This window comes from Watersipora subatra, chromosome 10 (assembly GCF_963576615.1).
Source record: "Watersipora subatra chromosome 10, tzWatSuba1.1, whole genome shotgun sequence".
In the NCBI taxonomy this organism is placed as follows: Eukaryota; Metazoa; Bryozoa; class Gymnolaemata; order Cheilostomatida; family Watersiporidae; genus Watersipora; species Watersipora subatra.
In genome coordinates this window covers 59,013,528-59,040,148 of record NC_088717.1, presented here as the reverse complement: position 1 = coordinate 59,040,148, position 26,621 = coordinate 59,013,528, and the positions used below count along the sequence as shown (strand labels likewise).

The 26,621-nt window shown below is 41.3% G+C and overlaps 2 protein-coding genes across 3 annotated transcripts in view; one reads left to right on the top strand and one right to left on the bottom strand.

Annotated features, from left to right (window-relative positions):
- LOC137405907 (ATP-dependent RNA helicase DHX58-like) overlaps positions 1–26,621 on the bottom strand; it is a 126,136-nt gene that overhangs the window by 12,690 nt on the left and 86,825 nt on the right. The window lies entirely within an intron of this gene.
- LOC137406671 (uncharacterized) lies at positions 1,955–24,875 on the top strand. The gene is made up of 3 exons (XM_068093285.1): positions 1,955–2,280; positions 15,237–15,313; positions 24,799–24,875. Exons 1-3 carry the CDS (start codon positions 1,984–1,986, stop codon positions 24,863–24,865), a joined length of 441 nt encoding a protein of 146 aa, XP_067949386.1. The 5' UTR covers positions 1,955–1,983; the 3' UTR covers positions 24,866–24,875.

The window sequence follows — 26,621 nt, the reverse complement described above, 5'->3', positions numbered from 1 at the left end:
AATAGAGTCAAATTTGCTACGATTACAATCAAAAATTATTTGGTATACAATTATATGATTTCAGTTCATTTCAGTGTTGGCATGCAAAAATTGATGTGTAGGTTAATATCGTAAGCTATAGACGTACATAGAGTGTTATAGAAACCCACAGTCATTAACTAATGCAATCACCTTCTGGTAAAAATCGTCATCATTAAAAATAGTACCAAAATACTATGTTAACCTTAGCAACTGTAAGTACTTACAATGACTTTAGTGCATTCGGTGGTTATTATCTGCGGGCCCAAGATAATATAACATTACAATGTACTACGTAGGGAGTTCTTACTTTTGAGGCAGACGCATAACATAAACACTGAATTTAACTTAAATGAATCTAGCTTACTAAACATATACTTGAAGGAAGTTTTAGTACGTATGTTAGTAAACTTTTAACATTAATTTTATCATTGCAAAACGTTTTTATTATAACGGATACCGGATATACCGTATAACGAAGAACTCAACATGGCAAGTTCAGCGATGTATATCTTTTAATAACACATATAATCAGTACACAAATCGCCAATTTTTAAGTTCGAGATAAATTATTGTTGATTTCGTGGGTCGAACAAATATGCCACAACGAAAAATAGACAAAGAAACATCGCGTTACATATACTTGGGTCCCAAAATATTTCTGAACAGGAGCATCGTAACACGTGGACTCCATGCTAAAATAATTAGCATGCACATGGGGTATATGGTATATGACAACATTTCTGGTTGATATGTTGTTCTAGCTCAGTGGTAGAGCGCCTGGGTTACAAACATAGCAATGCGTTTATCATGAGTTCAAATCCATCAGAATGCAGGACTCCTATACCAAATTTTATTAGTTATAGTTAGACAAACCGAAAATAGACATTTAGAATAAAATAGGCCCTATATAATATGTACATTACATATAATATATACATGTATATATTATATAAAATGTATGTATTAAAATTTATCATATCTAGAACTAAAATCAGACTGCTTAACATAGAATGGAACAGTATAAATTAGTAGAGAATTAGATAGTGTAGCTAAATTTGTCAGCTACTTTCATCTTTTTGCTTACTCATTCACCAGGCTGTAGATCTCAAGATTCATCAGTTGAGATCTACAGCCGGATGAATGCGAAAGCAAATCTCGGTGTTTGCTTGTTTTTATAATTCTTTTGTTTACTGTTATCCCTGTGTCCAGTTATAGCAATTAAAATATAGCGCTGAAAAATCCGCATGACACTGGAATTGAACTTGCGACAATTTAATCCGAAGCTAAGCTGTTCTGATAATTCATAATTATCTTATCTATCCTTATCACGGCAATGGCCAAAGAGGTTCTTTTATTTATGACATACTTAATAACACGTTAATAGGTTGAAATATAGCCCTACATAGAACATTCTTTTAACTTGTTTGTAAACTTTTCAGCACTGGAGTCAGCAATGGCTCTGTGTATCCTTATTGCTCTTAACTGAGGCAGCTTGAAGTTATTCATCCGTTAAGCTGAACATTCTGTTGCAGACCTCAACCTCCTCCAGTTAACCATTTTTTCCCCAAAGTTATGGAAATGTTAGGAAGAGGAGCCAAAATAAGGCCGCATATTTTGCTTGAACTCTGGATAGGACTGATGGCATGTGAGCAGTTGCTAGATGTTGATTTACAGGGTTTCGATTTGGGAGAAGAAATGCTTTCCTATGCTCCCAAATATGCTGTGGCTGACCAAGGCAAACTGAAAAGGTATTTAGATCTCACAAAGATATATGAGAAGTTGAAAGAGTTGAATAATCAACAGGCACAAGAGGCGAACGCTGCTAATAGTCTACTGAAACAAGGATGTAGAATAATAAAAGGACACAGTCGAAGCAATTTTTACTGTCAGTGCCGAGAGAAATATTTTCATGACCTTACAAACTTCAATAATTTGGACATTAAAAATAAGTTGTGCCTGCTAATGCCAACCATATTTCTATTACGAGTTGGAATTCTGCATGACATTCTTCTTGGTATGCACATGACATTAGGCACTTCCTACCGGGGTGTTGCATACTATTACTCACTAGACCCCCGATACCAGACACACCCACAACTCGAACATAAGGTAGCAAGGACTCTTGAGTTAGTAAATGACAGCAAGCACAAATATGACAACTCTGAAGGTAATACAGATGAATATTTGAAGATATTTGAAGACCTGGCCAAAAGCCTGGCCGCTGCACGCATTCCAGTTCTCCCATCAAAAGAGGAGATGGTAAGCTAGTGGTATATCTTATTAGTATTACATTTTAAAGAGAATGAGATATTTTACCCCATTCTAACTCTAGTCTATCTGAACTCAGAACAACCTATGTCGAAGTTTACGAACGAACGACCTCTCTCTAAGTGCCATGTCTTGTGAGGACCTGGGCGATTCTGGTTCTCCACCACTTTGTAGCCCCTATTATTTTCAACAATGCTTGCTCTCTCTCGCTCTCTCCGCCATCCATTCACTTAGGTCTCCCAAGTAGGTCAGCCGCTGTCTTCTGCTTCATTTTCCTTCAGTTATCTTTGTTATCTCAGTTACCTTCAAGTTATCTAGACTCTCTCCCATTTTTTAATTTTTGTGCTCGAAAAATTCCAGTCGTCTTTGCCTGATTGGTTTTACCAAGTTCCAATTATTTGAAACAGTACTAAATTTTTAATTAACGCTTTCTAAATTTTAAATCTGTCAAATTAAACCCTGTTTGAAAATTTGTTTATTTGAAATTTCATTTTCCTGCGTCATGTTAAAAAAAACAACTGTCTTGAGACTTGCTTCGAAGCAGACTGTGCTTTTTGCACTGATCTCGAGTTTACAGTTTCAGTGGTTAATCAATGGCACTGTACAACATTTTCATTTTTATTGGTCTTATAAATTGACCTTGGAGCATTAATTTAGCACGATTTGTAGCTAACAATAACATATAAAATTTATCAACAATATGTCTAAATAAGCAATTTAACAAGAATTATATCATGATTATTTGTATTTCCTAATATCATGGATGCTGATCTGCCCAAGACAAGTGTGATTGAGTAGATTTTAAACGCATTGAACTTTTTTTTTTACCAGACAAGATTTTCTGTTGCTGAAAAACTCTTTATTTCAGCGTGTTTAATCTGTTAAATAGAGTGTCCACTTCTGCTAGTTTGAACAAAAGACTGCCATTCTACAGCTTATTTTTGCTTAAGAAACATACTATATTTCTATTATTATGGGGAGCGATTTGAGGCGCAAAGAACATGTATCCTCTTTAAAATTGTTAGTCACAATGCTGATGTTTGTGCTCTCTGCTATTGGTTCTACTAGTGACAATAGCGAGACACAATAGCCTGAAGCTCCTTTGTCAAACGCAGCTGAAGGATTAGGTGAAATACAAAAGCACCTGTAATTATATCACAGCCATGATTTGTTTTTGTAAAGAACACTATGCTATTTTAAGCAAAGTTCTTCAAAAGCCCCAAACAAAGGAAAATTATGCAATAATAGTATTATTAATGTGTTTCTTAGAGCATCAAATCTTCAGTTAAATGAGTAGACATTCAGCTACATAACTATAACAACAAGACATCAAATTTCTTTTTGACCCGCGTAACTCCTCATCACCAAGTGTATAATATCAACTGCCAGAGCTTCTACAAAACATAAAATGTGACACAGAAACATTTAGTCAATTGCAGGAAAGGTTTAAAAGATTAACACTGAAAACCCTAATTCCAATTCAAGGTTTTGTAAAACATCAGACTCAGTTATGCCAACTCAGTGTCTATCATCAGAGAAGTATTAGCTAAAGGTAATTGACTGTGAAGAGGTGACTAGAGGCACTGCACTCATCAGACCGAACTTATAATATCTCATTTGTCATCTCAATTGGTCAATTGCATATCTGTGCAGGGTTATTTGTGGCTGCTGCTCTATTACTTTCGGTTTTGTCAATCTCTAAGTATATTTCGTTAAGTATAATTATTCCAGAGTAGAGCATCAAATAACATAGCATACCAAATGTGAAGTGTATTTTTGAAAGTATATATTCTTCTAGTGTTAGCTAATGGACCAATATAAAAAACAAAGCATTTTAGTACAATAATTGATATAACATATATGCATAGTCCATCTGAGTAAGAGTATCATACAGTACCATGTGATGGGATTAGAGCAAACGCTAGCGCAGGTAATAGAACAGGGCAAATCATATCACATATCAAAAGAAATTGGGTGGTATTGGAAAGGAGATCATGAAATAGCCTCCCTCTCCCATTAGTGGGCTTTTAATTTGTATTATCCTGACGTCTACAGACGCTGCTTCGATATTTGCGGACTCACTTTCGGCTAACAGTAAAAACTTGTTATATAAATTGTCTTTTTCTTTCTTCAACTTTCCTATTCAAACCTTGGCCACTGTGGTATTTTTCTAATATTGAACTCTGCTATTCTTCTTTCTGCTATTCTGTCTCTGTCATTCTCTGGCAGTCATATAGCATCCTAATTCCTCAGGATATTGCAGGTGTTCAGGCAGTCTATTACACCAGCCTCCTTTATACAAAAGTACAATGAGAACTTTAAAGTTCATTTGTAAAATGTTGACTGACGTACACCAACAGTCACCTGAAGAGTGCAGAAACACAAAACAAACTTATCACGACTCCAGTGAGAAACATTGTAAACCTCATTTTTGTCATAATTTTGCATAACACAAGTCAGCCTGATTAATGCTGTTCATTTCCTTGGCCACTAATCTTCTGTCCGAGATATTGGGACTGCCTGTTTTTTGGTTAGTCAACAGCAATAATTGCTGTCAATAGAGCCTATTTGGATATGTCCTGAGAAACAGAGGCAGAGCTCGGCACTAAGACTTTGGGATTCAGTGATGATCTTGCATGAGATCTGGTTTTTAAGTGCTCTGCTTCATAGCTATAAAGGTCTTCAACTGTGTTAGGTAGGAACAGATTTGCTGCACGTCACAAATTCAGGCCTCCCTTTAACATAGTAGCTCCTCCTTGGGAACTCTTTGCAAGAATATATGCTACCTTTCCTTTAGGAATAACATATTCCTGTGGAAGACTGAGTGACCAATAGTGAGACAGCTTTGCTTTTAAAAATGGTGACTGTTTTCAAGGGTTGGTGGGTTAGGTTTACTAACACAATTAATTTTTTCAAGTTGGCATCTTTTTGGACCAAACTCACATGAGTAAAGCTCAAACTCCATTAAATCTACTCAGGATAGCTTCCCTGACAGTTGTGTATCTCCTTCTTGTGCTATTCATGGCTGGCCAACAATCTCAAAAAATTGTATGGATTCATCTCACTCTAGTTGTGTCTTGAGCTCCAGGAATCCGCTTTTCTCAATTTTGTAGATTAGTTTCTGTTGCGCTTCATGCTTCTTACTTCTGTCGTGTTTTCTGAAAGGAAGAAAATGTTAACGAAGCTTTGGAGTATGAGGATCTGAGATGTTCATTTAGTCAGGGCAGTATTTTGCTAGTATCTTTTTTTAAAACAGCTTGTATCCACTCTAAGTTACTCTAGTTGATCAACTTAGTATCCAGGCTGAGAAGCTGCTTACAGCGAGCTCATGTAGGTAAAGATAATGTGTATTATTGTTACCTACTTATACAACCAACTCTGGATTCCAAAGGCGTGTTGAAGCTCGAGAAGTTCATTGGCCTTTCTTTAACTAATAGCTGTTAGTCATTAATAAAATTACTGTTAGAGTCTTTTCTTTTGCTGTCATTCTCTTGTAGATAAATCTAATAGGAGGTTGACTGGGTACAGCATTTGCCTACCTATAAGTGAACTCTTATCAGACTCACTCGTCTTTGTCTGAGTTGTATTTTTTTATTGTAATGAGAAGTAAATGCTTGTAAACTGCTTTGTGCTGTCTTCCTCCCTGTCTTAGAGCATGCATCTGTACTAGTGGTTGGCCGGTATCTAATTTAGTGCCGGATCGGATATCCTTGCACCTTTTTATCGGTTTTCCCCGGTATCGGTATCCTCGGTATTTACCATCTTCGGTATCCTTTGCCAACTACAAAAGTTCGGTATTGTCGGTACTGTCGTTCGGTATATGGTTTTCAGTGTGTGTTTAAACTTTAAATGGTTTAAAGTTAAATAGTTTAAACTTTAAACCATAACTGTCACGAACAACTTTTATCGTTGTTGTTAGGTAAATCAGACACGCTGATTCCGATTTTGTACTCAAAATAAAGATTGGTCTACTAATTTTCAAATTCATAAAGGCTTTTTTACAGCGTTTAATTTCCGTCTCAAAAACAATACGGTCGGCACAACAAGCTCCGCCCATAGATATGTGACGTGTCCTAGCTTTTGTAGAAACGGAAGTTGGGAATGTTTAGTCCGATTTAGAACAATAGCGATGGGTGTCTTAAAACCCATTATTCTCTAAATCCAGCCTGAAAATAATCTCAGTATATTTTGAAAGGTAGATAACCTGTTTAAAATGGCTCGTAGCTTGTTACAGACTGTTTAATGGGCTGAACGCCGAGAAAAATGAGCTTGAAAAAGCGCGATAACAACGCTAGCCTGTGATAAAATTGCGCTTTTTTGAGCTTTTAAATTGTTTTAATGTTTTATCTACCTTTCACAAAGACTGAGAAGATTTTGAAGGCTGAACTTAGATAAAAATGTGTTTTGAGACACTCATCTCTATCATTCTAAATTGCACTAAATATCTCCAACTTCTGTTACTAAAAAGCTAGGTTACGGCATCAACCTACCCTGTTTGGGTACAATGATTATAGGATCCATCCGTTTCTGCAATCTGACTCCAGAAATACTCTTAACACATATCTATGCTTGGAGGTTATTGAGACCATGTCCTACCTGTGAGGAATACTTCAGACAGAAACTATAAGCTTTTTACTCACTCAATGACTGAGCCGAATATTTTAACTAGAGAACTAACCAGAAACCTAATCAAAAGTTTGGAATAACATTTAGTAGCCTGTGCAAAAAACATTCTTTAGTCAGCAGTATATTGTAACGGCAAGGAGACTCCTTGTTTTAGCAAGCCAAAAAAGAAAAGAAAGATGGAAATATAAGTTTAATGATAGATGTTTTTATTGTTTATTCTATTAAAAAATATAGTTATTGATACAAACGTTATGTATAATAAAGAACAGATAGATAATGGCACACAACAAGCATGTCACAAGGTCGTCGTTAGAGTCTTTATACATCCTCCCATCTTTGGAGAAGAACTCCCAAACTATCGAGGCTGATGGCATTAATCAATGTAACGTAATATACCCTACAGGATGAAAATATTCGTTGGTTATAAAAATTCGCGATTTCGCGAACAGTCAATTCCGCGAATTATTAAATTCCGTGAAACAATTAGTTCTATTTTTAATCACAAGGGAGAATAACTACTGCATCAAATTAAAAACTAGCCGCTAGGCTAGTTTTTAATATAAATACTAAATGTCGTTGAGTTCCAAAGCATTTTTAAAATCATTGCCTGGGCTTTGAGCTAACACCATTGCCAATGCATCACATTTCTTTTCAAAATTATTCAAGGTTGCCACAAGATATGCAAAATGGCGTCATCACAAAAATAGGGGCTAGGCAGAAGTACTAAACGTAGCCGAGTTCCAAAACTTCTTTAAAATCATCGCCGGGCTTCGAGTTTTATTGCCAATGCATCAAACTTTACAAAATTATTCAAGGTTTTCACAAGTTATTCGGCATGGCTTCATCATCGCAAAAAAATCTCTCTTAGTCTTTTTACATTGAAATCGACTCCATCAATCTCTAATACCGAAGTTGAGAACGATCATGATTCTGGTCTGGACATTATGGTATGTATTTGATTTGCAGTGAAGATACGTTTTTCCATATTTAACTGCATTAGTTAATTCTTTTGTTTAAAAACTGATCGCTTTCATCAAATACTTCAGCTATTGTTTTTGTACTTCCTTAACACTTATTAATATTTTTTCTTTTTGTGTTTACTGCAGATTGAGAATGAAACAACCTACTCCGATTACGAAAACTAGAGACAAGTAGTAATATTCATCAAGGCAGGAATATTGGCAGAGAAGCAACCAGTCAACCTAGACACCTTCGGCGATAACAACTCCTTGATATCGCTGCAGCAAACATGATTAAATTATATATTTTATTTTATGTATAGATATATTATAATTTATTACAAACTTGAGTGTACAAATAAAATATTTCAAATACAAATAAAATTTTACAAACGATGAATGGAGTAAATATAAACATTTTAGTCCGTATGGCGGTTGTCTAGCAATAAAATTAAACTGGTACTCTTGATATGTGAATACTAGCGTGTAGTGGTGCTCTCTGATTAGTTATTTTGGTAATAGCAGCTCTGTCACTGTCTTGAGAAGGTGTTGAAGGCAATTCTCTCGCTAATACATGACTGGTAAGGAAGTTATCATCAGAACTCTCCTCGTGGCTTACTATTGCAAAGTTCTGCCGGTTGGCCAAAGATTTGTGCTCGTAAAGGCGTTTTTGTTCCTTTTTTAAAACAGATATAGCAGCTGCAGTCACTTCTACCTCATTTTCAAGATCTTCATGAATGATTGGTGATCTTCTAAGAATGGCATCTACCATCCTTGCAGTCATTGTGGTTCCGTGTATGATGAAAGATCTCTTTCTCACACTAAAACAAATAACGAAGCGGTAGGGATGGAAAAAATAAATATTGCGTTTTACCGAAGAACCAAAGTAAAATTCAACTAATTTAGTAAATGGTTTTGAAAAAAACTCATTACTTACCACAAATTGTTGGTTCATCAAAGGCTTCAAAATCGATGAATATTCGTGAAAACTTCTGAACGCAGCAAAAAATTTATAGCTTAGCACATTCGGTTCGTAGTCGTAAGCTAAATAGAAACCGAAACACGCAATGTGCGCATGCGTAAAGATATCTCTATTGCTATCCGCAATAGAGTTAAATTTTCCTAGAGAGTGACAGTTTTCAGCCACGAATAAATTAATCCGCGAATATGCATGAAATTTCAATTTTCGCGAAATATAACTCCGTGAATAAATTCATCCTGTAGGGTAATAGTAGATACGGTAAGCGTGGAAATGTTCGTTGAATTCGTTCGCCAATGCGTGCTGAGATTAGCATGTTTGTCAAAGAGGCGTTTTTGCAATTAACCAATACCAATCGAATATTTTCCCGCACAACAAAAATCTATCCGAATAACCATTTACCGATAGGCTTTAACGGATAAATACCGATTTTATCAAACCGGCCGTGGATAACTAGCTGTCACCGAAAATGATTGGTTTCCTCGGATACCCAGAATCCCCCTTAATCCCATTTGGTTAAGAGCAGATAACCAAATACCGGCCCAACACTAATCCCCGTACTGACTGATTTTTGATGTCCAGTTGGCATTTTTCATCGATGCCTACTGGATCAAAACATAGCATGACTATGTTTCTTTTGTAACAGAGTTGAGCAATTCTAGCAGTCATCAGACAACCTTGATATTGACTAACAATTCACAGCGATGAAAGTTCTGAAAGATAGCTCAGCACTCAGACATCACATTTTCGCTAGTGGATAACATTGCCCTTATCTCTAATTAGATTGTGCTAGTCAACTGCTGGCCAGGTTTGTAGGTGCAGTTTGGCTTCCTCAATATTCTACACAGGCTGAATAAGGTCTACTTGCATACATGCCTCATAAAAAGGCATGCCCAGAACCACATCCTCATTGATGTGTCTAACTACAAAGTTATCTTCTATGGAAACGTTCTTAAGTTTTCTTTCTGAATTCAGCGCTCCAAAAAGTAACAGATTCGTCATGTTTATTATGGAAGTGTGTGACTCACATTTTATCATGCTGATCTTCGTGATAGTCGGAAGTTTGCCAAATAAAGTTTTGGTTATGAGGCTGGCATACTTTTCGATATCTGGCTAGAATGTGGGCTCATCTACTTTCTATCTTGCTAAAAAGAAAATATCATACTTGGCTGGAAGCTTTACTATTTCCGATTCTTCAACTAGTTAAAGATGTGGTTGCGTCAAAAAATTCGATTTAATGAAATTAAGACCCATAAAAGGCTAAAACATCAGCTACAATTTGATGCTATTTGTGTCTTTGTAGACCAGCCCCATCCAAAGATATATGCGTTTGAATGAGGCCCTCTTTTAAAAAGCTCACGTTCCAGCGGGTGCTTCTTTCGTGACGTCACAATCAATATATCTGAAAAGAAACCACGAGCGATAAATATGAGGTCGCTTCCTTAGCCAATCATCAGCGCGAAATTTTTATATAGGCCGTAATAAATGTTATCACTCGTAAAACGAGTTGTCTGTGATCTCAAATTTAGGGATTTTACTCTATTATTAAATCACATGGACATCGATATTTACTAAACTAATTAACATTGTTACTTTAATGAATTACTCCATTGACACGTTTTATTGGCGAACAATATACATGTAATTGTAAAGTTACTGCGAAGGTGACTCCGAGTTTTCTTGGCATCAGGTAGTTAAAGTTCTACGGAGGAAGATCGGAGAATGGAGGTAAATTTATCTTTTACTTTGAGTCTCCTATAGAGTTTCCTGTTGAGTTTACATTCAGATTATATTTCCCTGTTTGAGGCTAAAATGTAATTTCCTGCGCGTGCAGAGATACGTATGTACAGTGAGTTCTTGACGGCTTCTTTTTAATCTTTAGCATCTAGCTATACAATGGCTTAGATTGATGAATATACTAAAGGTAATATTTTAGTACTCATTAATACATGTACTAATTAATAAAATTATAACTTTTTGCTATCACTAATCATCGTTTTATATTTTTTTATCGGTTCACCTAGCAACATTTGCTTCAAATTTTCTGCGGCAGCTTTATCTAGTAAATTAGATTTATGATTTGACATTAGATGTTCACTTTTCACTTGTAGAAAGTGAAGAAAATCGATTGATCAATGCAAATCTTTAATTTCCAGAACCAAAGCTTCGAATCGTTGGCTTGGCGTACTTGTGCCTTTGTTAAACCATAACTGTCACGAACAACTTTTATCGTATTTGCTAGGTAAATCAAAGAGGGGCTTGCTTATTTCACTTATTTAGTATTCGGTAAGAATACTACTAGCAATGATATATACAGCAATGTATACAGCTGTATATCATTGCTACTAGTAAGAAACTAGTACGTAGGCAATAGGTAATAGGCGACATAATGTGGGCGGGGCTTATGGGAGGCTGTATATCGTTTGTATGGGTAGCTGCAGAACTGCTGATACAAAGACCGCGTTCTAAATAAGTGACTTGACAGAATTACCGTAGACCGGTAGAATTGGTAGCCGGTACCCAAATGTTTACACAACATTTGGAGAAAGTGAGCAGAACAAATTTTCAATTTTCATTATTTGATGCCTTTGAAACATTCATAATAATGCATCTGTAGCTGGATTTAAAATTTTATTTTAGCCAACATGAGCAAATACAAAATAAGATATGTGCCAATAGAGCCGCATAGGACTAGACTTTTATTGCAAATAGCCGATGTGAATACGAGAGATAGAGATAGGTTGTATAACGCGTGACATCATTTTGGGCAAGTCTGGGCACGTTTTTTGTGGTCTGAGCATTTTTACCGCGATCAGATTTTTTCGACTTTAATCTTCAAATATCTTGGCAATGAGATCGCGTAACACAACAAACAACACATCAACTGATAAAGAAAAAAATGCTTTCTTTTAAGATCAGCTTAAATTTGACGCAACTACATCTTTAATGAGTGAACTTGAGAGTGGCTGTCCACCGGGTTAAGTAAAACGTGTGATGCGTGAATCAGCATGAGGATTAAAACCACTACTAAACAACATAAAATCATTCTAAAACACTCATAGTTGAGTTTTGGAGGATTTTCAGTTAAGCAAAAAAAATTGTGTGACACTGCGTGAAGGCTAAAATTATGCCAAATCGTCATAAAATTGCTCCCCATGGCTTACCAGATGCATTTTAAGTAACATCTCAACAAACTAGAAAAATTTGTGAGGGTCAAAATTGGTCTAAAATGTATTAAAGCTAGCTGAAAACACTTTAAAATCTATTAGAAATTGTCAGGAGTCATATTCACACATGCTTGAAAAAAACTTTGACCTGTATTAGTTTGAAAATAATTTAAACTTGGAAAGAAAATCACTGGAAACTTTTACAGATTTTAAAGAAATCCGATGCAGTTTGTCCATCTTAGTCTGTTATCCTAAATTTACACATATATCATTTAGGCACTTAGCCTAAGAACTCGGGAACTGCCTTGCCAGATTGATATTTCAAGGTGATACTAAGATGATATAATTGTAAATCTAAGATAACAAGCTAAGACAGACAAACAGACAGACAAAACAGACTGACAAAAATTACCAGCTAAGTTTAAATCATTTTCAAGCTAATACAGGTCAAAGATTTTTTACTCCTGAATATTTCTAATAGATTTTCAAGTGTTTTTAGCTAGCTTTAATACATTGTGGACCAATTTTGATCCTCACACATTTTTCTAGTTTGTTTAGATATTACTTAAAATGCATCTGGTAAGCCTTGGGAGCAATTTTATGAGGATCTGGTATGATTTTAGCCTTCACGCAGTGTCACACAATTTTTTTACCCAACTGAAAATCCTCCAAAACTTATCTGCGATTGTTTTAGAATGATTTTACATTATTTAGAATTATTTTTAGTCATCACGCTGAATCACGCATCACACGTTTTACTAAACCCGACTGTCCACTGTTCCTTAATCTTTGATGGCATAGCTTTGCCAGATAGTCTATTCACATTGCTTAGCTTAGAACTTGCTACTCCATCTGTTACAGTCTCTTTTCATTTGTTAGCTGGAGGTTCTGAAGGAGGAGCTTCTATCTCGGTCTTCTTTTAGTCCTTTACATACAAAAAATTCCAACTATTATGTACTTGAAATCGTTGTACAGGTTTTAGTCTACAATGACAGAGGAGGAGCTTCGATAACCTTTACTATCTTATCACTAACCTGAAGCTCAGAAATAGTCTGCAACATAAAATTTCTCTACTTGAGATTGCCTTTTCTTGATATTATGTCCCCTCGAGTTTTTTAGTATTTTAAAGGCTAGGATTGCACCCTTTGTGCGTATGGCTTGTTCACCGAGTTGAGTGGTGACCACTCGATTGGTCTCAAAATAAACTGCACATGCTCTCTAGATAGAATTATTGTTTTTATACGCTGTACTTTGTGTGGACTAGCTTACGAGGTAAGTCACTCAAATTCATTGGGTAATGATTTTATTACTAGTGCAACGCAGGGCATTTGGCTAGTATATATACATATATATATAACAGTTATGTAAAACAGCTGCACTTAACTTTCAGCTACTGGAAGTTTCATGACTTCTTCTGTCGATCTTCAGGCTGCTACTTCTGTCAATCTTCAGTAGCAGCCTGAAGATTGACAGAAAAAGTCATAAAACTGCCAGTAGCTGAAAGTTAAGTGCAACTGTTTTACATAACTGTTACTATTTGCTCCAATTTCTTGTGGAGCTCTTTTATTTTAGTATTACTTTATTGTATTATTTTATAATATAGTAGAATTTCAGTTGTAATTATATACATATATAAATACATATATGTATATACATATATATATATTTACTTATCCATTAGCTATATGCATGTAGATAAATCTCAGTGCTTGTATTTTTGTTTTTGGTTAAACCCCGTGTTCAATTATAGCGATTAAAATCTAGCAAAGAAAAATCCGTATCGCAGAGGATTTGATCTCGGAACCTCCCTTATGCAAGGCAACAAACTAACCCATTAAGCTACACGGGATACAACGTTTTCATTGGGCAGATAGTCATTATCTGGGTTAAAATACACATAGTGACTCTGTGTTACACGCAATTTCACTAAAGCTTGCTCTCACAGCTCATATTAGTAAGTTTAGTAATAGCATACTAACTTACTCAAATTAGCCAATGACAACTACATTACCTGCCGCTGAGTATAAGCTGTCTTCCAATACCCTTGCAACACCAGGCATTCAGCTAGATGATAAATAAGTAGTCAGGCATACTGCTAACAGCAGTCTACATGCTGAAAAGTACAGCGTTGGATTAAGTTAAAGGTTGACTTACAACAAAAATCACATTACAGTTTTTTGGTATCAAAAGGTTCACCATGCTTTACTCTGCTGTGTTGTGAGTGCAAAATATGTGGAAATGGGATTACAAGCTTTTAAAAGCTCAAAAACGAACAGTTTATCGCAGTCATCACGAAAACGCCGTAGGTTGGAATCACTTTATTTTGATGACATATTCAACTCGACGTGGTTATTGTTTTGACACGTGATGTTATCACGTGAAATAAAAGGCCAATAAAAGGCTCAATATAAAACGTCTTGTAGCACTAGTTTATGACAAACACTTTGAGTTCTACTAGAAAGCCCTATTCAAATATAGATGCTCGCTACTTCACAGTTTCGTTTCAACTTGGTCTAATCATCTGGTCGTAATCTGATCATGCGACCAATGCTCCCTACCAAATGGCGCGAATAACTTCTGCAGCATTTTTCGCTATTACAGGTGACTAACACGTTCCTCATGTTTGTCAGAGGATGATATGCAATCCTTCGAGCTAAGGTTAAAAAATTAAACTAATTTTTAGGCTAGGTTTTGAGATATCAGTGCTCAAAGTGACAGCACTACAATGATAATGAAACAGACATGGTAAGGACATGATAAGGACAATAGACATGGTTTTATTGAATGCGTGAAGTATATTTGTGAAAATATTTAGACGATTGAGGTTGCATGAATGTGTTAACAGAAGCACATCGTGTTCAACTACAACCCATTTGAGCCGTTTTGGAGAGGGAGTCCAACCTAGGACGTTTTCATAATGGCTGCGATTAACTGTTCGTTTTTGAGCTTTTAAGAGCTTGTAATCACATTTCCACATATTTTGCACCTACAACACAGCAGAGTAAGACGTGGTGAACTTTTTGATACCAAATAAATGTAATGTGATTTTTGTTGCAAGCCAACCTTATATGTGACTTATTTTTTCCAGGCTGTTATTTCTCACTAGAGTCACGAAGGTCTGTTTTGTGCTTCTAACTTCTTCAGGTGACTGGTAATATACACGAGTCAACATTTTACAAACGAACATTAAAAGTTTCTTTGCTCTTTTGTATAAAGAGTGCTGAAGTATTGGACTGCCTAAACACCTACGAAACAGGAGTTCAGATGCTGTATGACAGCCAGAAGGTCCCTGGGTAAGCAGTAGTGCTTTAAACATATTGAGCATAAGCGAGGCGTAATTACATGCAGTGGGCAGGACCCAGTCATATGTACTTCCTAGATGCTACTTGCCATTTATTGCCATTGTTGATATGCTAGAGTGAAACTAACCAGTTTTTAGCAAATCAAAATATAAAATTAAAGTAAAACTATATTTAAAGTTTAAAGTACACTCCAAAGTCATTGATTGTGATTGAAAATTGTAATCAAATGTAAATATTAAGAAAAATAGTAAGAAAAACGAAAATAAAGATAAAAATTTTATCTTATTTTATCTGACAGTATTTAATACTGTCATATGATTCTTATTTTCCAAAGAACAATATTGGCACAAATATCTCAATAACTATATAATCTCAATATCTCACAATAACAAATCACTCATTGAATTGCCAAGAAGTTCACAGGTCGCACCAGGCACTAAGGGTCTATCTATATTTATTGCATGAAAAGGGGCACAACATAATGCACTCCAAAAATCTGAAGCCTCTCCTGCTATAGTTGTCTTAGGCAATAGCTAGCAACTAGTGTTAAAAGTACCTACATTAATTATGTGCTGAAAGTTTTTCCAAAAGATCCCATGCAAGCAATATATAGGATATTTGGTGCAGTAAAAACATACAACTTTGTTCGTGAAATATAATATTGTAAAGGTCTGGCCCCGGTAGCTGAGCCAGCTTTACTTCCCTAGCAAGGCAGTGCAGTCTGAACACTGGGCCTTCCCCTCGTCGGCCTGCCTGACACACTTAGTGGTCGGATCAGGCCGCGGCGGGCTGTCCTCAGTTCAGGCTCACTTGGAAGGCTAACACGGCCTGCTCTCTGAGACCCTATCTTGGCTAATTTAGGTCCCGGCTAGCTTACTGTAGGGCCTGATCTCCAATGCTAGCGCATTTCTGATCAGGTCCAATCGTAACGCAGCCAACCCCTAGCCTTCCTTAGGTGTCTCCCCAAAGCAGTTCGTGCTTGAAGCCAGATCAGTTCTGGCAGAAGGATCCTTATTCAGCCAACCAGGCAGGCATCAAACACAGACAGTTTGTAAGAATAACTATATAGTGTATTTAACGTATCTCAGCACATGTACAACTCCCTCTTGACAGTATCACATCCGTAAGAAGAATCCCAAAGAATTGGCTTATGCCTTCTCCTTTTATACTATTTGCTCCGCCCACAATTATATAACATTCATTGTTTCACATCAGGCCTGTGAGGCAGGCCCAGACAATAGGCATGATGGTGTGCTAGCATGCCTGTGAAGCAGGCCCAAAAATGTAGTATTATATAACAGTTTTACCAGGGTATTATATAACCGGTTAAGAAATATACATAAGTGACTAGGCATAATGTAGTCTCAAGCACAACATATGGTTTAGTATAGTCCCGTCCTCCACACACTCCCCCCCAATTGTTTAGCCTGGGGTCAACAATTTACCCGAGGTGGAGTCATAGATGCCTAGTGATATTGGTTTGCACAGCTACGTAAGCGCTGATTGCGCGTCATCGTTCTGATTTGGTTTGGTCCCTTTATATGCCATTGGTGTGGCCTTTGGATTTGTTGAAGATACGCTGACACGGCGCTCTGGATCTATGCCTGTCTGTGTGGCTGTTGTCTCCGTCTCCTCAAGTATTCCATCAAGCTCCGTGAGTAGTTGCTGCAATTCTTTATCTTCGTACTGGGTACTCCTCGGGTCCATGTGGCTAACGTAGTTGCGAACTGTCTGAAGCAGAGAGCAGTCGTGAAATGACGTGTACCGTATGTGAATTGGCTAGGAGCAGCGTTGTGGTTGACTGAGCGCAATGGCGGCCAGTTTCCGGTGGAGCCTCGTCCTTGACCCGGGTCAACTGTGTCGCCAGTAGTCACCGGTCCAGATCGTCCCTGGCCGGAAAATCTCTCTCTCTGGGAGATTTCTCCGGCCTCTGCTATCTTCGCCCCTTCGTTCCAGATCGTTTGTCCTTTCTCACTTGTTCTGGTAGTTTGGATCTCTGCAGTCATCGCCCTCTCCGACTCCTCCATAGAGTCTTTCAACGTTCGATATTGTAACTCTCCTTCCTCGTCGAGGACAATGCTTCCTTCTTTCAGCAGCTCATCTATGTCCTCCAAACGGCTCCTTAACAACTCGTATCTCTCTCTGGCTGCTGGGCTACTCTTCACCTCTTCTGAGAGTTGGAAGTTTTCCATCTGTTCCCTTTCTCCTGTTCCCGTGTTCTTAATCTCTTCCGAGTATCGGCACTGTTCTTCCTTTTTCTTCTCGGGTTCGACCTGGTGACACACCGCCTGCCCATACCGGATGGGTGGTCTCGTAATTCTTCGGGGCCTCCCATCTCTTCTCAACTCCACGGGTCTGTCGGTTCCAGTGGGCTCCGTCTCCACCTGCATCTTTCCCCCGGTCGGAACCGGTCTAGAGTTCATGGTGGGGGTCGGTTCTGCCTGTTCAGTCTCTGCAGGTGCCTGTGGTTCTATAGTCGTTTCCTCTCCCTGTCCATCCGGTCTGTGAAGATCGAGGGGGGCAATGGGATCGGACTCGGCTCCCAGGTCATCTTGTCCTAACTCCGAGGGGTCTGTGCGTCCTGGCGCATTAACGGGCTCCTCCTCAATACTGCTATCCACGGGAAGGGGATGCTCCTCCTCCGTCAGGGCTTCCAGTAGTCGCCTCTGGAACGTTTCCCCCTTACTGGGTGCGGGAAAAGGGTCCCTGTCCCTAGGCTGCAGGGGTGGTTGGAAAGCGAGTTCCCTTGCGTGGAACTCCAGGGTAGGCAACAACTCGATCGGTTCTTCTCTACTTCTCCTATTGCCGGTAGCTCCTCTCATGTTGGGGCGCCGAGCCGGCTCCCTGGTGGCCGGGGCCCTACCATCTGCTTCTGAGCATGCAACATAGGGCTTTAGGCATTCCTCGTTCTGAACGGATACCTGACCCTGCCGTTCTACTTGATGGGTATTATTAGAGTGACGCTTGGTGACCGTGTACGGCCCCACGTATTTGGGTTGGAGTTTGGGGTTTTCACCCCTCCTTCGCCGCTTATTCACCAACAACACCAGATCTCCCACTTCAAACAGGGGCGGCTCTTCCTCATCCTCTACCCTTACTTTCATCTGGCACTCCCGGAGAATCTCGTGAGTTTCTTCTAGCCGACCGGCCAACTCCAACACGTAGGGCTGGATGGCTTGGTTGTCCGTGGCTACTGGTTCGGATAGCTGGTCGGGCAGACGCAGCTCCCTGCCCATCATCATGAAGTTCGCAGTTTCTCCGGTGGCGGAGTGAGGTGTGCACCTAAACGCCCACATGATTTGGGGTAACAACAGGTCCCATTCTGTTGGTCCTCGGCGGAGAAGTAGGGCCCTCAATGAGTCTCCCAGGCTACGGTTGTTTCGCTCTACGATTCCATTTCCTTGAGGGTGGTATGGGGTAGTCCATGTACTTGGTTACATTCCCTAACCTGCACAACTCGCTCATGAGTTTAGATTCAAACTGGGCTCCTTGGTCCGAATGCAACTCCTCCGGCAGGCCGAAGTAGCAGAATACCCTCTCATCCAGGGTCGTGGCCACTACCGGGGCAGTTGCATCCGGAATGGCTATGGCGTCCTGCCATCTTGAGAAGTGATCACTGATCACGAGAATCCACTTGTTCCCCTTCTCAGTCTCTGGCATTGGTCCCACCAGATCCACTGCAAACTTCTGCCAAGGACGCCCGGCATAGAGTCGGTGCCGGCTCTTGCTGGCGTGGTTCCCCCGGTCTTGGCTACATGGCAGACCTCGCACGTCTTGATCAGGCGACGTATGTCTGCACTTAGGCCCGGCCAGTACCAATTTAGTAGGACTCTCTTCGTTGTCTTGTGCACCACTGCATGGGCCAGCCGATGAGTTTCCCAGATGACCCGGTTTCGGTCTGCTCGGGGGCATAGGGTGCACCATCGAGAGTGGCCGTTCGTTATTAGCCGGATCTCCAGGACACCGTTGGTTGATAGCCGCATGGCTTCTCGCCTTCTGTGTAAGATTCGGAGCTCATTGTTCCCCAATGTCAGTTCTTTCTCTGTCAATTCCTGGTCATTCCTTACAGCCCAGTACATTCGGGCCACGGCCTGGTTCCCTTCCATCTTGCTTTGTACCAATTGACGGAAGTTCCGCTCTCTGGGCAATTTGATGGCGGCCACCTTGTTAGGGTCTTCCTTCATCATAGCCTGCTTATTTGGACCTCCGTCTCTCTCTTCTATGCGGGTGCATTGCCGGCAGTCCTCCGGGCAGGCTTGCCGACTCAAACCGTCGGCATTCCCGTGTTTGGCCCCGGGTCGGTGTTCCAGTTGGTAGGTGAACTCCGACAAGATCTCCAACCACCGGGCCACCTGAGCCGACGGTTCCCTTTGTCGGCACAACCATCTCAATGAGGCATGGTCCGTTCGGAGTAGGAAGCGCTGTCCATATAAATAAGGTCTAAAGTGTTTTACGGCCTTTACCACCGCTAACAGTTCCTTACGGGTGACACAGTAATTCTGTTCTGCGGGGCTGAGTGTTTTACTGTAGTACGCTACTACTGTCTCCCTACCATTCTGGTTCTGAGTCAACACCGCCCCCACTCCCACGTTACTAGCATCGGTATCCAAGATATACTGGTTCCCGGGGTTGGGATAACCCAAGACCGGTGCCATGACCAACCCTCGTCGGAGTGTCTCGAATGCCGCTTGCTCCTCGTTGCCCCACTGCCAGGCTTTCCCTTTTCCTGTCAGAACAGTGAGTGGCTTGGCGGTAGTGGCATAGTCCTTCAGATACTGCCGATAGTATCCAGTCGTCCCTAAAAATGCTTGTAACTGTTTCACATTCTGTGAGACTCGCCATTCTGCCACTGCCTTGATCTTCTCCGGGTCAGTGGATACTCCTTGCGGGCTCACCACATGTCCGAGATATTTCACCTTCTCCTGGAGGAGTTCACACTTCGAGGGCTTTAGCTTTAACCTGGCCGTTGCCAGCCTCCGAAAGACTTCTTCCAGGCGAGCCAGGTGTGTTTCAAAGTCGGGGGCGATGACGATAATGTCGTCCAGGTAGAGCAAGAGAGTCTTCCAGTGGAGTCCTTGCAACACAGATTCCATCAACCTCTGAAAGGTGGCGGGAGCCGATGTTAGTCCGAACGGCAGCACTTTCCACTTCCATAGCCCACTTCGGGTGGTGAAAGCAGATCTTTCCTGGGCTTCCTGGTCCATTGGCACTTGCCAGTATCCGCTAGTCAGGTCTAGTGTGCTAAAGAATCGACTTCCCGCCAGGGCGTCCAGGCTCTCATCGATTCTTGGGATTGGATAGGCGTCCTGTTGTGTGATGGCATTTAGTTGCCGGTAGTCCATGCAGAACCGCCACCCGCCGTCCGTCTTCCGAACCATCACCACTGGTGAGCTCCAGGCCCCATTTGCAGGTTCGATCAGGCCCTTTTCCAATAGGTCGATCACCTGTCTGTCCGCCTCTGCCTCCTTGAGGGGCCCCAACCTATGGGGAGGTTGTCTAATGGGCCTGGCTCCTTCTATCAGCGGTATACTGTGTTTTACTAGATCGGTCCGCCCCACATCGCCCTCGTACTTACTGAAGACATCCTGGTATTTAGCCAGCAGGGCGGCCAACTTCCGCCTTTCCTGGTCGTGCGAGCAACCTCGGACGGCCTGATCGTAGAGCTCGACTAGATGTTCGGGCACTGCTTTCCCAGCGTATACAGCTGTACACCCTACTCCAGTTACTTCGGTGTTGAAGTCTTTTGGTTCAGTCCAGGGTTCGGCCTGCACATCCTCTGCCCTGATGGCAGTGTACAAGCCTATCATTTGTCCAGCCGCCAATTCGATGGGGTGGTTACCCGGGTTTAGGCATTGCACGGCCACGTCGCCCTGGTCTCCGGGCTGATTCAGGCTACGTGCCACCGGAAGGTGCGGGTCAGCTCCCTCTATTATGCCTACGGGTACATAATTTCGGGCTGATATCCTTCCCGCCACCGTTACTTCAGACAATGGTGGAATGGTGACCTTCTTCCAGGTGTGTACCTTCGACACCATCAGTCTGCCGTATTTATCGGTACAGGAGAGTCTTCTGTCCCCGATGGAGATGACGGGTTGGTCGAAGTCCATGTGGCATCGGTGTGAGATCAGGAAGGGCATCTCCAGGATGGTGTCCTCGCTGATTTGGCTCACAATGAAGTTCTCCTCGATCGGTACATCGCGGACTCTCCCGGTTAGTCGGATTAGTCCGTAGAATTGGAGCTAACTCCCGTCTGCCATCAGACCGTATCGGTCATTTTCCTCCAGTTGATCTCTAATCTGGGCTGGCATTTGGTCGAACATCTTCTTTGACAACAGGTTCGTATTGCAGCCGGTATCTATGAGAAAGACCAGGTCCTGTCTCTCCATTTTCCCGGGCAAGAAGTAGCTAGATTTGTGGGGCTTTTCCAAGGCTCCGATTCTTGGTAACTCATTCCTTTCGCAGGTGTCGTTAGGCGCCCCTTTGGAATATCTTTATCGTGGCAGACGCCGAGGCCTGTCCGGTGGTGGACTCTCATCGAGCTGGTCCGCCAGGCTTTCCTCGGGAGCAGCTGGCCTTGTGCTCTCCCCGTATCGGCCTGTCGGACCCGACACCGGACTCAGGCGTTGGCTTGGGTCTCCACCCCGGAACGGGTCGACTTGGTTCGACTCCCGTCCTTCCTCTACTCCTGATTCTGGGGGCAATAGGCTCGATCCCAGCCCCACCCGTTCCTGGATCTGCGACCCCCTGGTCTCTGGAATTGCTCCACCATAGCTGGTTCCTCTTCCACTCCCGATCTGGAGGGTATAGATCTCTGGAGAAGCTCAGCTCCGGATGAACTGACTCTCGCTCCCAATCTACCCTGTCCAAATCTCTGGGAAGGATCAGCACTGGCTGGGCCTTTTTCCCCCGACCTAGGTCGTCTTGGTTCCTGGAGGCGTTCGCTCGAGATTAACTTCTCCTTCTTTCCCGATCTGCGTTTAGGTCTCTCGAGAGCTCCAGCTGGTGCTGGATCGGCTCTCGGTCCCGACCCTCGCGGTCCAGATCTCTTGGAGTAGTTTTTCCCGATTGTACCTTCCTCTACACTACCGACATTTCCTGATGTCGCTTTTTGTCTAGCTTGCCTTTGGGTTTGGCGGACATACCGCCCCTGGGCCTGTCGGGCCTCCTGTGGCGATACTCGAGGATCCATCTCCATGTCCTCTTCGTCTTCAGCTAGGCCTTCTAAGCTCTGGTAGTGGTTGTAGGTGGGAACCTTCCCTACCGGAAGCCTCTGCGTGATAGCTACTGAATTCGCGGGGTAGGACCAGCCTTCCGGGTCCACCTCCGCCTTCCTTCGGCCTGCCCCTCTCACCTTTTTGTAATTATTGGTTCTTGGCGCCCTATTGCAGCCAGCAGGTTGCCCTACTGCTGCGGGCGATAGGCGTTTCCCTGGTTCTGTCCCTGGGTGGTGCGGCTACTGGGTTGGTTCTTGGGGCAGTTCCTCTTCCAGTGACCTGTCTGATCACACCCCCAGCATCTCCTTACTCCTTTTTCCCGAGTCACTTGCTGTGGGGGACCTTGTGAGTGACCGACTTGTCTCTTCAGATCAGCCATTTCCTTTTTTAGATCCTCCATCGTGGTCAGGAGTAGACCCAGCGAGTCAGGGGCAGCACGGACTACTACGGCCTTCTCTACCTCCGCCTGCTCCTCCATGGCCTGCTCGATCTCGTCTGGCTGGACTGCCCTTCTCCCGTATCTCGCTGGATGGTTCTGTCGAATGGTCATCTCGGGCCGTATCTGTAGGTACTCATTCCCTGCTCTCACGGCGGCCTCCAGGGTGGGGATGGGTACTGCCAAAAGGTGTCTTTGTAGGTATATGTTACCCAAGGACCCGCAGAAGGTATCCACCGCCATCTCCTCCTTCATTCGATCGGACAACTCCTCGAACGCAATGCTCGTAAGTCTTTCTATACGAGCAGCATGCTCGAATAACGTAGTGTGGGTTTCCTTCCTCAGGCCCTGCAGTTCCGACCTTGCCTCCTTGGGGGTCATGCCGAACCTTGCCCGGAGGGTGTTGAACACCGCCTGTAGTGTATGTCCATGCCCACATTCCTTGGCCTGTTCTTTCAGCCTTCCTCGAATGTGTAATAAGGCGGATCTGGCTCCCCAGTCATTGGCGACAGCCACATCATTGAACTGCCTTATGAAGGCCTCCACATCACCGTTCCCATCGTACTCAGGAGCCTTGAATGTCTCTCTGGGTACCGGTGGCTCCGGATTCCTTTGTGCCTCTTGGTTCACAAGCATCCTCTCTAACGCGTTCGTTAATCGCTCTAGACCCTCTAGTCCTTCCCTTTGGGGGACTCCCGGTCGTTCCGCGCTACGAGTGCGTCTTTCCATGATTGTGCCTTGCTAGTTATCTTTTGTGGATTGATTAGATCCCACTGCTGCCACCAGTGTAAAGGTCTGGCCCCGGTAGCTGAGCCAGCTTTACTTCCCTAGCAAGGCAGTGCAGTCTGAACACTGGGCCTTCCCCTCGTCGGCCTGCCTGACACACTTAGTGGTCGGATCAGGCCGCGGTGGGCTGTCCTCAGTTCAGGCTCACTTGGAAGGCTAGCACGGCCTGCTCTCTGAGACCCTATCTTGGCTAATTTAGGTCCCGGCTAGCTTACTGGAGGGCCTGATCTCCAATGCTATCGTATTTCTGATCAGGTCCGATCGTAACGCAGCCAACCCCTAGCCTTCCTTAGGTGTCTCCCCAAAGCAGTTCGTGCTTGAAACCAGATCAGTTCTGGCAAAAGGATCCTTATTCAGCCAACCAGGCAGGCATCAAACACAGACAGTTTGTAAGAATAAGTATATAGTGTATTTAACGTATCTCAGCACATGTACAACTCCGTCTTGACAGTATCAAATCCGTAAGAAGAATCCCAAAGAGTTGGCTTATGCCTTCTCCTTTTATACTATTTGCTCCGCCCACAATTATATAACATTCATTGTTTCACATCAGGCCTGTGAGGCAGGCCCAGACAATAGGCATAATGGTGTGCTAGCAGGCCTGTGAAGCAGGCCCAAAAATGTAGTATTATATAACAGTTTTACCAGGGTATTATATAACCGGTTAAGAAATATACATAAGTGACTAGGCATAATGTAGTCTCAAGCACAACATATGGTTTAGTATAGTCCCGTCCTCCACAATATTATAATATTCTTGTCTTATAAGTACAATGTAGGTTCGCAATTACCAATTTCAAAGAAGCTAGTGGTAATGGCTTTATATAGGCAGACTAAAAGCTGTTATTTTTGTTAAAGTTGAAGAGGGAGTTGGTGAACTTTCTCTTCATCAGTCAATAATGGATAAATCCGGTAGAGCTACCATGAACTATCATCGGCCTAAAAATAATTCCAGTCTCAAATCTGGACATTTAACTTTTAAAAATCGAACCTTGTGTGATCTTTTGTTTATAGCATGATGATTTGTGAATTCATTGAAGGTTAAAGGAGGACAAAAAGGTGCTAAAGGAAAAGGTTAAAAAAAAGAGCAAGAGATTGAAAGATTAAAGGAAGAAGAGAGACAATTACAAAAAGAGAAGAAAAAATTACAAGAAGAGAAGAGACAGTTACGAGAAGAGAAGGATATAGAGCATAAGCAAGTAGAAAAACTAACGGCTCAAGTTAATAAGTTATCTTGCTGCGACAGACAGGAATCACGTAAGATGCAGCTGCCAGTAAAAGAAACAGCTGAAGATCTAGAAAGCCAAAAATCTCACAAAATGGAGCAGTCTGCTAAAAAAAAACAATAAAAGACGGTTAGTTCATTTGCCACTAGGAGTTCATCATGAATGTGAAAGGGCTCAAGAAGAATTGAATATCTGTTACTAATAGTAGTACCAAAGTACTGTATGAGACTGAGTTATTAATAACATACGTTACTAATAGTAGTACTAAAGTATTGTATGAGACTGAGTTATTAATAACATCTGTTACTAATAGTAGTACTAAAGTACTGTATGGGACTGAGTTATTAATAACGTCTGTTACTAATAGTAGTACTAAAGTACTGTATGAGACTGAGTTATTAATAACATCTGTTACTAATAGTGGTACTAAAGTACTGTATGAGACTGAGTTATTAATAACATCTGTTACTAATAGTAGTACTAAAGTACTGTATGAGACTGAGTTATTAATAACATCTGTTACTATTAGTAATACTAAAGTACTGTAAAGGACTGAGTTATTAATAACATCTGTTACTTATAGTAGTACTAAAGTACTGTATGAGATTGAGTTATTAATAACATCTTTTACTAATAGTAGTACTAAAGTACTGTATGAGACTGAGTTATTAATAACGTCTTTTACTAATAGTAGTACTAAAGTACTCTGTATGAGACTGAGTTATTAATAACATCTGTTACTAATAGTAGTACTAAAGTACTCTGTATGAGACTGAGTCATAATATTTTTCTATTTGTCGATCATTACTTACTATATTTTGCGATAGTTCGCTTATTCTTTATTGCTTGTGTGAGAAGGCTTCTTGTTTGTTTTCGATCTCTAACTCTCTGCTTTCATCTATCTATAGTCTGGTTCACACTATGTCCCAGAATCTCGGCGCCAATGTTACAATACTTTGATGATTGTCAATGATAACAATGTTCACACTGTCACAAACCATTCGCATTTGCATCAGCAAATACTCCGGGACGGAGTGTTCTCATTTCTATTTTTAACTTTCAAGTGGAAACCTTTTCGTTTTCGCTGCTTGAATCAAATACTAGTCTTGCAGCAACAATCATAAATGGAAATAAATAAATCACGCTATCCGCGACCGCGATATTCAATCATCAACATAACCCACATTGTACAGGCAGTCATCGATGCTCAGTGAAATATCGGGAATGTCTGACACCTGCAATCCTGCTCGATGTACCCAGGTTGCTTTGTCGATGCCATCGGTTTATGGTTTATGGTAATTGGCGATGACTGTTGAAAGAAAAACGTCGACATATCGCGATTTAGTGTAAAGTACCTTTAACCACGCTACACGCAATGCACGAATACGCTTCTATCATTACAATCCATGCTATTTACTTCTCAAGTTTAAAGCTTTATGAAATCTTTATTCAGTGCCTTATTGTTATGTTCAACAGGTACACTGTAGAGTCCATAACACGAGTATGCTCATTCGCTAGCCCATTGTCTGCTGGTTGTGTCTGCTAAGCGACCATCTACCGGATTGATCTTGCTCTAGACCAACTTTGTCTTATTCCATGTCTATAATTAACTAAATATCTAATAACCTTGATGGGCT

Coding starts and splice junctions, on each gene's coding strand:
- LOC137406671 (XM_068093285.1), top strand. CDS start 1,984: ATGCCAACCATATTTCTATTACGAGTTGGAATTCTGCATGACATTCTT. Junction 2,281..15,236: donor TCCCATCAAAAGAGGAGATG/GTAAGCTAGTGG, acceptor TTTTGTATAAAG/AGTGCTGAAGTATTGGACTG. Junction 15,314..24,798: donor GACAGCCAGAAGGTCCCTGG/GTAAGCAGTAGT, acceptor AATTCATTGAAG/GTTAAAGGAGGACAAAAAGG.